At 39.9% G+C, this 12,493-nt stretch overlaps 3 protein-coding genes across 3 annotated transcripts; 2 read left to right on the top strand and 1 right to left on the bottom strand.

Annotated features, from left to right (window-relative positions):
• Window positions 1-3,208: 3,208 nt before the first annotated feature.
• On the top strand, window positions 3,209-4,635 carry LOC149098535 (uncharacterized). The gene is made up of 2 exons (XM_089276702.1): window positions 3,209-3,214; window positions 4,102-4,635. Exons 1-2 carry the CDS (start codon window positions 3,209-3,211, stop codon window positions 4,633-4,635), a joined length of 540 nt encoding a protein of 179 aa, XP_089132828.1.
• Window positions 4,636-7,090: 2,455 nt separating this feature from the next.
• Window positions 7,091-8,822, bottom strand: LOC149098534 (uncharacterized). Its single transcript, XM_089278249.1, has 2 exons — window positions 8,064-8,822; window positions 7,091-7,632 (listed from the first exon to the last, which is right to left on the bottom strand). The coding sequence occupies exons 1-2, from the start codon at window positions 8,722-8,724 to the stop codon at window positions 7,220-7,222; spliced, it is 1,074 nt and encodes a 357-aa protein (XP_089134375.1). The 5' UTR covers window positions 8,725-8,822; the 3' UTR covers window positions 7,091-7,219.
• An 892-nt stretch (window positions 8,823-9,714) lies between these two features.
• Window positions 9,715-10,521, top strand: LOC149098533 (uncharacterized). The gene has a single exon (XM_089276701.1). It carries the CDS (start codon window positions 9,715-9,717, stop codon window positions 10,519-10,521), a length of 807 nt encoding a protein of 268 aa, XP_089132827.1.
• Window positions 10,522-12,493: the final 1,972 nt, after the last annotated feature.

Raw genomic sequence — 12,493 nt, 5'->3', positions numbered from 1 at the left:
AAAGCTGTCAAAACAATCATTGAATTAATAGACCCTGTTTCGGATTTTATTAACTTCTGATGTTAGCCATTTAACAGAGACCTGTCTGTCGATACAGCTGAAGAAAGTACTTTAAAAAAAGAAAGATAACTAATCGCAAAGCCATAGCGATCGCATGGTTCAAAAAATTATTCAGTAAACGCTTATTGACCTTATTTGCTGGGGGCACGTTTGTGCCTCTAGAATCTCCGACTTCGTAGAAACATATTTTCGCTATTTCGCGATATATTACTTTAAAACCTGGAGATTTTACCAGTAGTAGCCTAGCTGCATGGTTAGCCTTAGTGAAATTCCTCCCAGCCTATGTAATGCTCCGGCTAGCCTTAATAGCGTTTCGGTTGATCTGAATAGCTTCCTGATTAGCCTAAATAGACACTTAAACGCGATATTGGCTTGCTTTCAATAATTGTGAGGGTGTAGGTAAAGTTAAATCACTGAAAGCCAACCACTTAAGAGTTGGCGCTATTTAGCCTAACAGGAACGGTAGTTAAATGTTAACCGGAGTGATACTACGGCTGATCAAGTAAAAAAAAAAAAAAACCTTATTGAGCGTTTTACTAAACAACCACAGTGATTCATGTCTTGATTGATTGACGCCACTGCTGTGTAAAGGACTTCACGTCGATATTTTGTGATCCAAAATGAAACTGTCCTTGGTTTGTCTGGAAAATTTTGAGCGATGAAATGATTTCACACCCCTGCAGAAACAATAGGGCAAACATTTTCTTTAGGAGCAAAGTATTCATTTCAAACTCGAGCGTCTCTATGCAAATACTGAATTGAATTGAACTGAATTAATTTAATGTTTGCAATTGTTTCCAGCTGAGAAAACTCAAAACAATCGACAAATAAACCCTTTCTCGTTGTTTTTATTATTTTCTTCAACTTATTATATTAGCCATTCACTACAGCTGAAGACGGAAAGTGCTTCACAATTAGTAAGATAACCTAGGCTTGTTAGTCGTAAACGCAAAGCGGTAGCGATCGCTTGGTTCAAGAAATTTTCTGGACGCACGTTTGCTGGGAGCACCTTTGTGCCTCCAGCTGTCGCTGTCTGTCCAATTTGCCCAATTTCGTAGAGCCATAAATTCGCTATTTCGCAGGATGTTAACAAATTCTTAAGAGCAGCCTAGCCTTGTGGTTAGTCTTAGTGCTGAAACTCCACGCAGCCTACATAACGCTCCGGTTAGCCTAAATAGCGTTTCGTCTAACCTGTATTTGCTCGCTTTCAACGATTGTGAGGGTGTAACTGTACAATTATTGAAAGCAAACCACTACAGAGTCAGCGCTAGTTAGCCTAACAAGAACGGGAGTTATAGGTCGATCGGAGTGCGTGTACGGCTGACGAAGCAAAAACTCTTGTTAAAGATGATTTCCAGTCCGTACTGCGCACTCTCGAGAGTTTGGTTACGTGTTTTGTTTTGTTTCATGCATGACGTCACAAAATGTGAACATTTCGCAACTACTCACATGAAGTAAATTCAAAGTTTCAAAACAACCGCCATTATGGACGCGAAGCTTTATGTTTCGTTCTTTCTCATATCACGTCATAAAACAACTTTGCAGCCGTAAAAACCAATGAAGCAGTTGGAAAAGGAATTTGAAAGGCCTCAAAGATAAGGTATGTGGTTCGTAACGAATAACATCGAATCGTACTCTATCGAGTGGTTTTTTATGTTTATAAACATTGAGGTGCTGAGACTGCGTGGTACGGACTGGAAATCATCTTTAAGTGTTTTACTTAACAACCAGTGATTTATTTTTTGATTGACGGACTCCATTGCCTCAGTGCTCTTGAACAATCATTCATTAACTCTCGACGCTATATTACAAAATAAACATTGAACACAAAAAATCAAAAGCTAGCTGAAGGATTGGTTATTCTTTTTCCGCAACTGCCTCCTTACAACGCATACAAAATGCGAAATCTCTCTATGTTTATACTTATTTTCATTCATCTACGCATCCAGTTTTACAGTAAACCTGATTTTAAAAACAGTACTGCATCGAAAAAGCCGCTTATTAGACCTACTGCTATAATTTGTTTCGCCAACTCTGCGATCTTGGTAAAACCCGGCCACATCAAGGCAGACAACGTTTATGAAGTCTCTTGAAGTTCCATTTCAAACTTCGGGTTTGAGTTTTGTCAAGAAAAGTGCCATTGTGCTCATATTTGTTTTATTTTCTCCGCCCGTCAAACAACACTCGGTGGATTCTCTCTTCCCTTTGTCCCTTCTCCAAGTGTCTTTAGAAACCTCCTACAAAAAACAAAACAAACAACCACAACCGCTCTACAAGCAGCACCAAACCTCGCGAAAAGTAGAAACTAGCGAAACGTTCAATCTGCCCGTGGGTAGATAAGAATGCAAATGAATAAATAAAATATTAAATATTAAATCTTCCCTTCTTGGAAGGCTACGGTGACCGGAAGTAAAATTTTTCAACTCAACATGTCAATGCCCATGCGTGTAAATTACTCGCTCTCTCCTCTCCGCCGCCGCTTGTTGTTTACGACGGGAAAATCGCTGTGTCGACGTTGTAGCGAGTGCTTAACATTCAGGTGAGGGATTTTCTCCTTATTCTTTGAACAACGTCGCTAGTTTTAATTTCTTAGTGTAAAGCAATATTCTTAATTTTGTTCCGAAGGAAAAATTAAGAATGAGCTGGGAAACTTTTTTTATTTTTGGTCGTTTTTTCGTAGGCATGTCATCCGACAGCAACGCAGAAAACAAGCGATCACGGTATGCCAGGATTATTCGCTACTCCTGATAGACCCGTCCCATAAAACGAGGCACCATATCGAAATCTTCATGATATTTATATTTGCTTTCCCACTGGCTAAGTTTTTGAAATGATTAGAATTTGGTGTCATTGATATTTTCACTCGGCAGTCAAGGGAAAAAAAAACAAAGACCAAAGTGCTTTATCCTCTCTGTAGCAAGTTAACTTGCTTTATAATTATGTGGACTGTTCACTGAAAAAAAAAGAAACGAACTACTACAGGCAGCTCAACTTTATTCCAGCTTTGGTATTCCTTTTTGCCGTGACAATCACGAGTCACAATGTAGCTACGGCATTGTTATGCGAGTCTAATGTGGATATATTGTCTTCAATTTATTTAATTTATGCAAATTAAGCAGTAGTTACACTCTTTTTCGAGTTGTAAGTTATGCAGGTGTGTGGGCTTAAACCTCACTATGGATTATTTCATTTGACTTAGAAATATTGCTTCTAGACTAGCAGCTAGCTACTAAGCTTCTGCCACAAATATTTCCTAACGACATATATTGTAAATACCAGTGTAACTGTGGGCCCATTTGCATAGAGAAAAGTCGTCCCTGGTAGGAGGATTACCCACCCCCGAGTGTATATATGAAAAAGGTTGCCCCTGCTTATCTCACCGAGCAAAAAACTCACCCTTTCGGCTGTGGATCTTAAGAGACTGGGTATAGTTGTTTCCAAAGATCCAATATTGAGGTCAAGATATGAGGAAAATTAGCTATGCAATCTCTATATTGTGAAGTTTAATAGGAATATTACAGTAATGATGTTTTTGGCCAATATAATAAGAGGGTTCAGGCATGCTTTATGCTCTATGTGTCCTAGCTGACTTGTCTCCGGTAGGCAAGGCAAAAACACAGGATGTGTTTACATGTATATATGGAAAAAAGTTTTCTATCACCCCCTCAATCCAGGGTTTCTCTGCCTACTGAGCTGACTTTACAATTTCTCATCTTAAGACTTTCATTAATTCATTAATTCTGTTATTTATATTTAAAAGAAAATGTACATGATGAGTACTTTCGCTTGGAGGTGGCTCGGTTTGGAGGGTAACCCTCCCACCAAGGACATCTTTCCTCCATATAAACCTGCCTTAATTTGTGTCTATTTTAGGCCTATGGAGTGGACTGAAGGCATGACATCTGTGTAGAGAAATTATAGTGGTAGAGCCATTTCAGTTTAAGAAAGGTACAGTGGACAGAGGAAAGCTTTGGGCAAAAATAGCAGATAAAGTTTAAAGTAGGAATGAGGTGTGTAAGGGAAAGGTTCACTGATATTTAGAAAGAGTATCTAAAAAAGAACAAAGCAGACGAGTGTAGCAGTGGTCGATCAAATGACATCCCCGAGCTAGACCAGCTATTAAAAGAAATATCAGAGAAAGAGAAAGTAGCTGAGGAGAATAGAGATAGCGATAAGGACAGAAAGAAAGTAGAGGCAGAAAGAGCTAAAGCTGAGGAGGCAAGAAGAGTTGTCATGGAGCGCATAGGACAGACAAAGAAGAGACAGAAAGCTGAGGGAGAGGATGAGGAGGAGAGGAAGCGGTCACGGAGGAGGAGCGTTGGTGACACAGAAGAGTATTTAAGGGAGAAGTGCGAGATGGAGAGAAACCTGAGGGAGAAAGAGTTAGAAATCAAAAAGGCAGAGCTAGCATATCAGGCTCAGAGAGCCCAGGAAAAGCAAATGCAGATGCAACAAATGATCCAGGTTATGCAGCAACAACGGCAACAGCAACAGAACCAGAACATGCAAACTATACTCCTCCAAAGCCAAGCCATGATGGCTCTTATTGAAAGTCTGACTGAGAAACCAAATTAGGGTTTGTTTTCCTAGCCATACTTGCTATCTTTTTGCTGTCCAAGGAAAATAATAGGACACATGTTCCGCTACTTTTCAATATGCTTTATTCACTTTGTTTAACACACACACTCAAAGCATCACACCAATAAATATATTGGATTGTCTGTCAGATAATGTTTGGGGATATGTTGTAAATTCAGGCTAGTATTTGCTATGCTCTTTTCCTTATTTTTCTGATTTAACAAAGCCTCCCTATAACCCAGACACTTAAGTAATCCACCCCTGATGTGAATAAAGTATTTCCCAGTCATTGAACAATTATTTAATGATAATATTATGAATGATTTACAAGAGTAATTTATTTTAGGGTGTATCCAAGCAAATTGAACATGTTGAATGCAAGGTGTTTGTTGTTCACTGTTTGCATTGTTATATCCACAGGTTTGGATTTAACAGACCCCAAATGCTTTGAGAGGCCCTTTGCTCTGAGTTTAAATTGTGCTTTAGCTTTTCAGATTCATTTTTAAAGAGGCTTTTGTTTAATCGTAAAATATTTGAGACAACAAAAGGTAATTTAATTTAATTAAATGCTCAATTTCTGTTGTACATGGAGCATTTTCAAATCCATTTCCATTTTGAAGTTGAATAAATACTAAATCATGCATGCTAAATTACTTGTTTTCCAGTTAGTGGAACAATACCTGATACTCATCTCCCTTTTGGTCCTCTTAGATCACACATGTGGTACAGCATTGATCATGTACCGTTAAAGTACACCTAACCCCCCAAAATTTTTTTGCTAAAACGAATGTACATGTTATTTGAAATACTTCTGCGAAAAAAATTTTGGATTCGGTTAAATCCTCGATTTTCTGTGCCTCGACGAAATCTCGAAAATAGCCCCAAAACACCGCCATTTTGTTTCACGACCGAGTTTGAGGAGAATGGGTCCAGCGGCTGCTGTGACGTCTACCCAGGAAGGTCGAATATCTCGCGTCCTCTCATTTCCTTCATGATGGTGGAATACACATTCGAAAAGTGCGCAGAATTGCCCTCCAGAAGTGCTATCGGCTGTTGCAACAATATCCCAGATGTTCGGCTCTTAAGAGTTATGTTCGGAAAGTTTAGCTTATAATTGATTTGGTTGTTTTCTTGATTTATGTTTTGACTTATGGAATGCGGCTTCTTCGAATTATGTTCGGCAAGTGGATTGGAGCCTCGCGGCATGAAACTCACGAGCAGTCCCGGGACAAGTAAATTTTCCCGCGCTTTCAATAATTTATTCCAATTATTACCAGTGTTGGTGGTATGGCGGATGAGTCGATCACTTTCGAATTGGAGCTAATTGGGCAAACATGAAGTGATATAATCGATTTGATTGAACGAAGTGCTTGTCAGAGTGATTTTCAACAATTCCGCCTTCACTGGTTGTACAATTGTGCGTTACAGTGTTACGGTGTCTTCCGAATCGAAACCTAACTCTGACTCCGGTGACGAAAAAAAAATGATTCTGAAACAAAACTTGGACGTTTTAGTCCCAAAATATATTGGAACGATTAGTTTTGTTTTCCATTTTCTCGAGCAAATACAGAGAGCTGACTGAGGCGCCATTGTGTTTGGTTCCTGGGTAGACGTCATCAGCAACCGCCGCCCCAGACTCCCTGAAACGCGGTCATGTAACACTTCAGGCGCGACTTTGAAAGGGCATAGAAAATCGAGGATTCAACGAAATTCAAAAATTTCTTCGCCAAAATGCTTCGAATAACAATTGGATTCGTTTTAGCGAAAAAAATATTTTGGGGCTAGGTGCACTTTAAGAATTTACAAAATAATGGGCATGTTTTTAGAGAAAATTATTTACACTTCAAGGAATAAATTTTGTAAAAGAGTGTGCTGTTACGAATAAATATGTTTACCGGCATTATGGCTTGCTTTGTGTGCATGCTTATGCTATTTCCTCAAATAAAAGAGCTCTAAGGAATAAGGGAAATGATCAAATACATGAACATCACCACCGAGAAAATTGTAACAAAACCTGTACTTTTGTAATGTTTCTGGACTGTGTTAATTATCAAAGCTTGTTTCCTTTCCAAGTTTTAAATTCTTATTTTGACATGCATGTAAAGGAAGAAAGAAAGAGGAAGGAGCAATTATTCAAGAGAGACACTGGGCAGGGCCTCGGATTATTCGAATGTGGGGAATATTTCACGTATTTCTACAAAGGGGGACAATTAATCGACAGACAGCTTTAATCCAAGGAAACTTGGTATATACTGTGTCCTTTCCCCCTTCTTTATGTTTACAAAGTTAGTCTGCCCTTGACAAGCAAATTGAGAAATATGAAATATTTACAGGTAAATTTTTTTAAAAAAATTTCACCGAATTGCTATTGAACTTGAAAGTTTTTCATACAAAGCCTTCAAATATTTTCAAACTCACAGAGGAAACAATCTGGTGTCATGTTTTTTTTGTCTAAGAGTAAACTTAACTGATTGAAAATAATATCTCTGTTTAGTTCTCAGCTACTCAAAATTTTTAATGAACAGGTAAGGACGGAAGTTCCCATTTTAATTGTGCTACCCATTATCTGAGAAATGCTACATTAAGCAAAATAGTCATTTAGATTAGGTGGGTCTAGGTCAAAATATTCTGATGCTTGGTTGCCATATAAACACGTGAGAGCATTTCTTAGTATGGCAGAGACCACACAGAGCTTTCCTACACTGCTTAATTCAATTTTTAAGTTATTTTTGAAATCCAAGAACTTGAAGGAGTTTGCTATTTCTCCAAATAGCCATTCCACAGAGGTCCTGACTTTGCTCATGCATGTGTTATAGGCTTCCATTTGGGGAGTGAGCACAGCATTACGGAATGGGGCCTGCAAGTGAACCCTGAGAGGGTAAGTAGGATCCCCATATACACACATGGGTTGTCCTGCAGGTGAATGACCATGTCTTTCTAGTAATAGAAGGAGACCAGAGTCGGCAAGCATTCCCAAGTCATGCTTTCTCCCTTCTGCAAAAAAAAAAAGAAAAAAACAAATTAAGAGAAAAAAGGGTAACATAGCCAATTTCGAGAGAGAAAATGGTAATAATTACTTTTATTATCTTTTTGTGTCTTGCGTTTGGCCATTTTGCTTCTTTTGCAGAAGAACATTTCAAACTGACCAAGTAATTTAATGCAACTGATGTACAATTTTTGTTGCTTGATTTTTAAAGTATTAATTAAAACTACCATTTATCTGTTTGATTTTCTGCAAACACTCATCACTGACATGTAAGGGTGTTGGTCTAAATTTTTATCTCAGGAGTTTGACCAGTTCTGACAATAAAACTTCCTTCTTCCTAAATAATTCACAGACAAGAAAAGTACACAGCACATGCCTTTGCTTATACACGTAAAACACCAACATGTTATACTAGCAGGTTTGTTTATCAGTTACATACCGACTGGACCATAAAGGTGAGCAATTAACCCGTTGGGTGTCGCTATCGCTTGGAATTTGAAGCTGTGGACGCACTTGTGGCCATTGTACATAATTCGTTGATTACTTCCCGGCCTTGCTATAGGGCGAACAGTTCCATCGATAAATCCGAAGCAGTTTTGTAACGGTGCTCCCCTCTGATGTATGGTGCCAGTAGAAACTTGAAGTGCCGCAGGACGGAGGATTTCAGCATTCCAGTGGTTGATTCGGCGATGATGGGCCGAATAAATGTGGTTCAGAACATTGTTTGTGGCCATACACAACACGGATACCGGTCTACCAAACCGTGGCAACATATCGCCATACCTACATGGATATGTTAGCCTTTTTAGGAGCATGCATAAACCTTCTGTTCCCCCCACCACGCTTCTCTGTTCCAGCGTGAACTCCTCAAAGATATGCAAAGCTTCTTTTAAGAGAGGAATGTCACGTTTTCTCACTCTAAACTCGGCCAAGCATTCATCATCCTCCATGTTGTCCAACTCAAAGAGAGGATACTGATCATATCGTAAATCTAAGTTTGAAGATTTGTTGTAGTAGTATAGAAGCATGAATTCTTCCTCCGAAATCACGGCATCGTCGAAGGCAAGCAATAAATGCCCTCGGGCATCTCTGAGAGACATTTTGAAGTCGTCAAACAAAATTGTGAGAATTTGTTTTGACGAAGGTACAGCTGCCGTGTTGTTGCTAGACGACTTGAATTTCGCGGCTGCAGCGCGGACTCTCCCCAACCTCCTTGCGGCAACTCTTAACTTCCAGTGACCGTAGCCCTCCTTAAAACCGTCGATGCTAAAAGTCCCTAATATTAACGCCGTGCGTTGCCTCTCAGGTCGCCTACAATTTCGCACGCTTTGCTGCTGATGACGTCAAAAGCCGACAAGTTGCCAATGGATACAGAGCCAGTTGCTTGTAACAACAACACAACTTTTACGTTAAAACTTGATGACCAAACTTTTGTCCCGCCTTACTCAACTGATAATCGTAATAATGTTGAAAATTGAATTTTGTATTTTCTATATTTTGCATATATAAAAGACACGTCAAAACCCAGTCTTGATTGCAAAACAACACAATGGAGGAATAAATACACATAAGGAAGAGAAATTAACAGTTCTATTTTTTTCCAGTTGAATCTTCATTACAAGTTATCACAGATTGTCATGTGCTATCAATAATCTGATAGAAAAACTTTCTCTCTTACCAAATCAGGCCTACAACAAAGATTAACCCCAGTCACAAAGGAAGTCTGTCCACCTGGATGCTCTCCTTGGCAGTACAGTCACCTGGAATTTCCATGAATGTGTGGCGTGCTAAAGAAACAAGCAAGAAAGTGGAATTGTTCGATAGGCTTTGCTTCTTTTATATCGAGAACGCGAGTCTATACAGCGCAGTGCCCAATGTTTATTTATAAAGCTACATCGTAAAACTTTGCAAGATGAGCTGTAAATAAATTTAGCAGTCTTATCTCCAGTCAGTGATTATATGCTCTTCTTAGCATAAATGCATCAAGAAAAAAAAGATAGCTGCATGATGGGGAGAACAGATATCAGGCATTGGAAGAGGAGTCACCGGATGGAGAGGAGGAGGACAAGATAGAAAAGGAGTTTCGTATAATGGAAGAAGCATACACGAAGACAGCAGATGAAGTATTAGGCCGTCCTAGGAACAAAAGAAAGCCATGGATAACAGAAGAATCATGGGCGCTTGTTGACCAAAGAAAAGAGATAAACAAGAAGATTCTAAGTACTCGTTCAGAGAGGATCAAGAAACGACTAAGAACAGAATACAAGGAAAAGAGTAAAGAAGTTATGAAGAGCATAAGGAGTGGTAAAAGGAAGTGGATGGATGGCATCGCAAGTGAGGCAGAGGATGCTGCAAGAAAACAAAAAATGAGAAAATTATACGGATTGACGAAAGTGCTATGCAATGAAAGACCTAAGAGTAGCACAGCCATCCTTGATAAGAGCGGTAATCTCGTGAGCGGAAAGAAAGAAATGCAGGCAAGATGGACAGAGCATTTTAGAGAAGTACTGAACAGAGAAGAACCAACAGATCCTATAACAATGGAAGATGAATGTGAGTTCGAGCTAGGCGAATTGATTGAAGAAATCGCGATCACTGAACCAACAATTGGCGAGGTAAAAGTAGCAATTGAGCGTTTAAAGAATGGGAAATCTCCAGGCGTCGACTCCGTCACGGCTGAATTGTTAAAGGCGCACAAGGAATTCTCGGCAACGAAAGTGCATCAGTTACTGGAGAAAGTATGGAAACATGAAAAGATCCCGGACAAATGGAAAAGAGGGTTGATCATCAAATTGCCAAAGAAGGGAAACCTCAAAGAATGTAAGAACTGGAGGGGAATTACTCTACTTTCAGCAGTCGGCAAAATACTTGGACGGATTGTGATTGATCGAATATAGAATGGAGTTGATATCAGATTGAGGAACGAGCAAGCAGGGTATAGAAAAGGCAGGGGAACAACAGAACAGATTTTCATATTAAGGAACATCATTGAACAAGCAAACGAGTGGCAGGCAAGCTTATATATTAATTTCATAGACTTTGAAAAAGCATTTGATTCCATCCACCGTGAAAGTCTATGGTTAATTATGCGGAAATATGGAATCCCGAACAAGATAGTAAGGATGGTAAAAGTGTTCTATGAAGACTTCAATTGTGCTGTAGAAGATCAGGCAGAAGCATGTGAGTGGTTCAACATCAAAACAGGCGTCAAGCAAGGATGCAATATGTCTGGATTTCTATTCTTGATAGCTATGGATTGGATTATGAGAAGGACTGTAGGAAAAGGAGAAAACGGAATCAGGTGGAACTTTACATCTAAACTCGATGATCTAGATTTTGCAGATGATGTGGCGCTTTTGTCTTCTACTAAACAGCATATACAGAACAAGACTACTAAAATGAATGAAGAAGCAAGACGGGTCGGGCTGAAAATCAACAAAGGAAAGACAAAGGTGATGAGGATCAACGGGAAGAGTCAGGAGAAGGTTGCAGTAGATGGGCAAGATATCGGCGAAATTGAGGAGTTTAATTATCTGGGGGCTACCATTTGTAAGGAGGGAGGAGGAATGAAAGATCTGAAAAACAGGCTGTCCAAGGCGAGAGGCACATTTGCCAGACTCAAAAGAATATGGAACTCAAGGAACATCATGAAGAGGACCAAGCTTAGACTGTTTAAAACCTTAATTGTACCGGTGCTACTGTATGGATGTGAGACATGGAAGATGAACATGGGAGATGACCAACGAATAGATGTGTTTCACAACAAATACCTCAGGAGGATTCTCAAAATAAAATGGCAAGATCACGTTACCACTAGAGAGCTCCTTGAGAAGGCAGAGACGAAGTTCCTTAGTGAAGAGGTTAAGAGGAGAAGATGGAAGATGATAGGGCATGTCCTACGACAAAACAGAAACAGCCATACCAACATAGCCCTATCATGGACACCTGAAGGAAAAAGGAAGAGAGGAAGGCCTAAGACCACCTGGCGAAGAACAGTTGAGAGAGAGAGGAACAGCGCAGGATGGCGTACATGGGATGAGGCAAGAGCTGCTGCAGCCAACAGAGAAAATTGGAGGCATTCTGTGGAGGCCTTATGTGCCACGAGGCACAAAGAAGCTAAGTGAAGTGATGATGGGGAGAAAAGGAGTTCTTTTTAATGGGATTCGTGTTGACCATAAACTTTAGTTTATTTGGTGGCTTCTAAAGCAGCCGTTTTTGCCTTTTTCTCAGTGGCAACTCAGAGAGTATTTGCCAGGTATTTCTTTCTAAATACCACACGAAGGCGTTCGACTGGACGGCAGACCTTTTTGCCTTCGTGGCAAAAAGGGGGCGACTTCAACAGCAACAGGCGGAAGGTCAGCTGCACGATACGGCATCGGCTCCCGTTAGGGTTGATTGTCCGTTCCACGTACGGTGCTAGGCCAGCGTTGTGAAGTTCCTGGTCACAAATGTCAGTAGCTGCAGCCTGTAGCTCCACTGGAATGTTTGGAAAAAGGAAGGGAACCAAGCTCGAATCTGAATGTCTCATAATAGAGAAACCAAGTCCACTCTGCTGCTGTGATTGGTTGTATTCATGTAGCCAGGTGTTAATGAAGAAACACTATGCTAGGGAGGTGTAATATAGCCCAGGGGTGCGCATGATCCCTTATTGTAGGAGGTGACTTATAGAATTCCAATCAAACTTCATTTTACAGGTAACTCTCGTTTAATTTTCTAATTCTGTTTCGTCACCTCTGCCACAGGGATCCCATGAGACTTTAAAGCCCAGACATGCACATGAGAAGAATAAAATAGAGAACAAAACGTGAATTTAATCAATCAAAATAAATGCCCTACATATTCGTGTTCAAAATAGGAACAAAGGTAACA

Source organism: Orbicella faveolata, unplaced genomic scaffold, assembly GCF_042242905.1.
Source record: "Orbicella faveolata isolate gen_17 unplaced genomic scaffold, um_ofav_v1 contig_46, whole genome shotgun sequence".
Lineage (NCBI taxonomy): Eukaryota > Metazoa > Cnidaria > Anthozoa > Scleractinia > Merulinidae > Orbicella > Orbicella faveolata.
The sequence above is the reverse complement of the archived record's forward strand: the minus strand, read 5'-3'. Positions and strand labels throughout refer to the sequence as shown.

Excerpts from the sequence above, each read along its gene's own strand:
- LOC149098533 (XM_089276701.1), top strand. The coding sequence starts at position 9,715 with ATGGAAGAAGCATACACGAAGACAGCAGATGAAGTATTAGGCCGTCCT.
- LOC149098534 (XM_089278249.1), bottom strand. The coding sequence starts at position 8,724 with ATGTCTCTCAGAGATGCCCGAGGGCATTTATTGCTTGCCTTCGACGAT. Across the intron at positions 7,633-8,063 it reads TCACCTTTATGGTCCAGTCG|AAGGGAGAAAGCATGACTTG; the intron begins GTATGTAACTGA and ends TTTTTTTTGCAG.